This window comes from Priapulus caudatus, unplaced genomic scaffold, assembly GCF_000485595.1.
Source record: "Priapulus caudatus unplaced genomic scaffold, Priapulus_caudatus-5.0.1 Scaffold3637, whole genome shotgun sequence".
Taxonomy (NCBI): domain Eukaryota; kingdom Metazoa; phylum Priapulida; class Priapulimorpha; order Priapulimorphida; family Priapulidae; genus Priapulus; species Priapulus caudatus.
The window spans coordinates 10,407-15,070 of record NW_014580698.1 but is presented as its reverse complement, the minus strand read 5'-3'; the positions used below and the strand labels follow the sequence as shown (position 1 = coordinate 15,070).

At 46.6% G+C, this 4,664-nt stretch overlaps 1 protein-coding gene across 1 annotated transcript in view; it reads left to right on the top strand.

Annotated features, from left to right (window-relative positions):
* The first annotated feature begins 3,194 nt into the window (after positions 1-3,194).
* The window catches only part of LOC106819534 (four and a half LIM domains protein 2-like), a 5,061-nt gene continuing 3,591 nt past the window's right edge, over positions 3,195-4,664 (top strand). Inside the window, 3 exon segments of the mRNA XM_014824152.1 lie at positions 3,195-3,270; positions 3,667-3,749; positions 3,752-3,838. Of these exon segments, the coding sequence (XP_014679638.1) occupies positions 3,195-3,270; positions 3,667-3,749; positions 3,752-3,838 (246 nt within the window).

Sequence of the window (4,664 nt, the reverse complement as noted above, 5' to 3'; positions counted from 1 at the left end):
CTCTGTCTCCTCGTTAGTCTCTTCTCCCCTCCTCTCCTCTCCTCTCTCTACTCTCTCTCTTCGTCTCTCTCTACTCTCTCGTCTCTCCTCTCTGCGTGCATCTCTCTCTCTCTGCTCTTTCTCTCCTCTCTCCTCTCTCTCTGCTGTCGTCTCTCTCTCGCTCTGCCCTCTCTGCTCTCTCTCGCTTCTCTCTCTCTCTCTCTCTCTGCTCTCTTCCCTCCGCCCGCTCTCTCATCTCCTCTCGCTCGCTCTTCTTTCTCTTAGCCTCACACACGACACTCTCGCGTCTCTACTCTCTCTCTCTTCCTCTCTCTCTCTCTCTTCTCTTGCTCTCCTCTGCTCTTTCTCTCCGCCTCTCATCTCTCTCCTCTCCTCTCTCTCTCGCGTCTCTTTCGCTCTCTTTCTCTCGCTCACACACAAACCACACTCGTCGCTCGTCATATCTCTCGTCTCTCTCTCTCTCTCTCTCTCTGCTCTCTCTCTCTCTCTCTCTCTCTCTTTTTCCTCTCTCTCTTTCTTTCTCTCTCTCTCTCCCTCTCACTTTCTCTCTCGTCTCGCTCTCTCATCTCTCTCTCATCACTTTTCTCTCTCTCTCTTTCTCTTCTCCTCCTCTCTGGGTATCTCTCTCTCTCTCTCTCTCTCTCTCTCTTTCCGTCTCTCTCCCCTCTTTCTCATCCTCTCTCTAGTCGCCTCCTTCTCTCTCTCCTCTTCCTCACAATACACTCTCTCTCTCTCCCACACATAAACTATCTACTGCTCTCTCTTTTACACGATACACACACTCGTCTCTCTCTCCTTCACTTCCTCACACCGATCACTCTTCTCTGCTCGCACTCCTCACAATACATCACTCTCTTCTCACTCCTCCACCATACACACTCTCTCCCACCCTCTCCTTTCTCTGTCCCTCATCAAGACACTGCGCGCCCTGGGGAAAACAGTGCGACACCCGATTAGAGGGAAGTTATCTTAACCTGACAACATCTCGCCAGTGTAGCTATCACGGCTGTCACCTTTCCTCAGCCTCCCCCTTCTCTCCCTCCTACCCCCCTTCATGATTCTCCTGCTCTCTCTCTCTCTCTCTCTTCTCCATTCCCTCCTCACTTCCCTTCATTCCTCCTGCCCCTCTCTCACTGCTCCCCCTTCATCCTCCTTATCTCTCTCTCTCATCTCTCTCTCTCTCTCTCTCTCTCTCTCTCTCTCTCTCTCTCCTCTCTCTCTCTCTCTCTCTCTCTCTCTCTCTCTCTCTCGCCCCTCCTCCCCTTCAGCCTCCCGCTCTCTCTCCCTCTCTCTCTCTCTCCTCTCTCTCTCCTTCTCTTTCTCTCTCTCCTCCCCTCTCTCTCTCCCCTCCTCCCTCCCCTTCCCTCTCTTTCCTTTTACTCCTTCTTCTCTTGCCTACCCCTTCTTCTCTCCCTCCTCCTTCCCACTCTCCCTGTCCCTCCCCCTCCCTCCTCGCCTCCCTTTTTTCTCCCCTCCCTCCCTCCCCTATCTCGCTCTCTGCTCGTCTCCCTCCAATCTTCCCTCCCGCTCTCTCTCCTTACTCTCTCCCTCTTCCCCTTCTTTCCTCCCTCCCTCTCCTTCCCCCCTCTCCTTCGCTGACTCTTCCTTCCTCCCCCTCTCTCCTTCCCCTCTGTCCTCCTCTCCCCTCTCTCCTTTACCCTCTTTCTTCCCCTCTCCCCTCTCTCCTCTTCCTCCCCCTCTCTCCTCCCCCTCCTCTCCCTCTCTCTGCCTCTCCCCTCCCCTCTCTCCCCTCTCTCTCTCTCCCACTCCCTCTCTCCCTCTTTCTCGCCCCTCCTCTCTCACTCCTTTTCTCTTCCCCTCCCCTTCTCTCTCTCTCCCTCTCTCCCTCTCTCTCCCTCCTCTCTCTACAGCCATGCTACCGTGCGTTGGTTTCTCGAACATCAACACAGGGCGCATGTTGTCACAGCCGTGTATTGTGCTAGCTGAGAAAACAATAACCACAACCCTAACCTCCCCTCATCGCCACTCTATACACACGCTCTCCTGCCTCTCGCGCTCGCCTTCCTCTCTCTCTCTCTCTACTCTCTCTTCTCTCTCTCTCTCTCTCATCCTCCTCTTTCTCATCTCGCCGCCGCTCTCTTTCGTCGCTATCTTTCTTTCTCTCTCTCTCTCTCTCTTTCTCTCTCTCTCTCTCAGCGCGCGCGCGTAAATCTCTCTCTCCTCTCTCTCTCTCTCTCTTTCTCTCTCTCTCTATTCTCGCGCCGCGCGGCGTACTCTCTCTCTCTCTCTCCCGCGCGCAGCGCTACTCTCTCTTCTCTCTCCTCTCTCTCTCTCTCATCTCTCTCTCTCTCCTTCTTTTCCTCGGCGGCGCCGTGCCGCGCGCGCGCGTAACTCTCTCTCTCTCTCTCTGCTCTATCTCTCTCTCTCGCGCCCGCGCGCCGTACTCTCTCTCTCTCTCCCTCTTTTGCTCCGCGCCGCCTCTCTACTCTCTCTCTCCTCTCTCGCGCTCTCTCGCTCTTGCCCTTCTTTGCCTCTTTCTCTCTCCCCGCTATCTCTTTTCCTTCGTCTTTCTCTCGCTCGGCTCTCACGTCCCGCCTATGTCTCGCGCCCACACAGCCAGTTAGATATATATATATATATATATATACATACTTATATAATATTATATATTTATAATATTATATATATATAATATATATTATATTATATATATATATAATAATATATAAATGTAGAAAAATATAATAGGTCGTTAAATTTGTAATTCAAGCCTTTCGGCAAGCGCCTTTCTCCATCGCGGCCTATAAAATGACAACTCGGTCACATCTCTGTGATCGGTTAATTAATTGAAAAATTTAACACCCATTCTGATTTTCCTTTATTTTTGCCATAATATTACATGGGTGTTCGTGTGTTTTACTTCTAATCTATTCATATTAAAATATTATATATATATATATAAATATATATATATTATATATATATCAGTAAACAACCCGCATAAAAGAACCCGCTGCTTTTCTCGGTTTCAGCTGAAAGTGGCTTCTTATAATATGAGTACATAGTGAGAAATCAGCTGAAGAGGTTCTTAAAGAGTTCTTAATTGGGGGTGGGGGATATGTTGCACATTATCGACTCGTACATACAATATTGTTATAGTTTCAGAAAATATTCTATGGGTCGCATATCCTCTGTATTTTCAAATCAAGCCCCCCAAGCAATTTACTGGCAAAATGAGCAAAATACCCTTGGAAAATCCAATACCTCCTGTCGAGGAGTATGAAATTATCTGCGAACCACATGTTGTTGGTTCAATGGTTTAGCACACATAACTTGATTGCCCCAGTTGTGCTCTAATTGTTCCGGTATTTTTTTTATTAAAGAACCTAGTTTAATTTTGCAGGCCTGACAGAGCGCTTCTTATATAATAGGTGCTTTATTGGCTCCAATTTCAGCCTGGAGGTCTTTAAAATCCACGTTTTTTTTCTTTTATGGGACGGTTTTACTGTATGACATATTTATATTCATATCATATTATTTAATTGTTTATATACATAATATATATACACAACATATATGATTATGTTTATATTATTTATATATTATGTATATATATTATATGTATTTTATCTTATTTAGTAATTAGTTATTTATATATATACATATACACTATCCATGTGTTATCGCTGTGCTGTGTTGTGTTAGGTACGAGGAAGATGGAGTACAAGGGCCATCAGTGGCACGAACACTGCTTCTGCCCTGCGTCCATGCAAGCAGCGATAGGCACTGTCGCAGCTTCATACCGAAGGATAACGAGATCTACTGCGCCACCTGCTACGAAGAGAAGTTCGCCACGCGCTGCGTCAAGTGCACGAAGGTGAGCGGCGCGCGGCGCCATCTATCGGCGCGAATGTTTACGAATAATCGCAGGCAGCGATTCTCGTTGGTTCGTTTGAGGGGTTTGGTTGAGATTATAAAAAGACGTAGAGCCTGTGTATAGAGAGAGTCTAACTAGTATATTATTTCTTTGGTTGCGCTGGATTGATTGATTTGTTGCGATTAACTTCGAGTATGTTGGTATGATAACAATGTTGATGCCTTGAATTAACTAGGAATTATTTATTTAATTAATTATGTTGATCTTAGATTTGTTGTTTTTGTCGTTTCGTGTTATTGTATTATTGTTTTTGCTGATGAATATGACTAGGAATATGACGATATGATACAATACACGATGATATGAATATAAATATGATCTCTATTATCCGCTCCTGATATGATATTGTTTTTATTCGATGTTGTCTATCCACTGCATGGTTGCTCAGTACCGATTGTTAATTATCCATTGTTCACCCATTGTTCGTGTGTTGTTTAACTGTCGTTCATCATTCGTTTTTGTCATTCATGCATTGTTCGTGAACTGTCCACCCAGTTTTTTATCACCCGTTGTTCACTCGTTGTTTTTCCATTGTTCATCACCCATTGTTCATTCATCGTTCGCAGATCATCACGAACTGCAACGCACTGCTCGTGGGCCAGCGCTTCACGTCGCGCGTTGCTCACTTGTTTTTTTTCCATTGTTCATCACCCATTGTTCATTTTTCGTTGCATCGAACTGCAACGCGCTGCTCGCGGGCCAGCGCTTCACGTCGCGCGTTGTTCACCCGTTGTTCGTTCGTTCATTCACGCGTTGTTCGCAGATC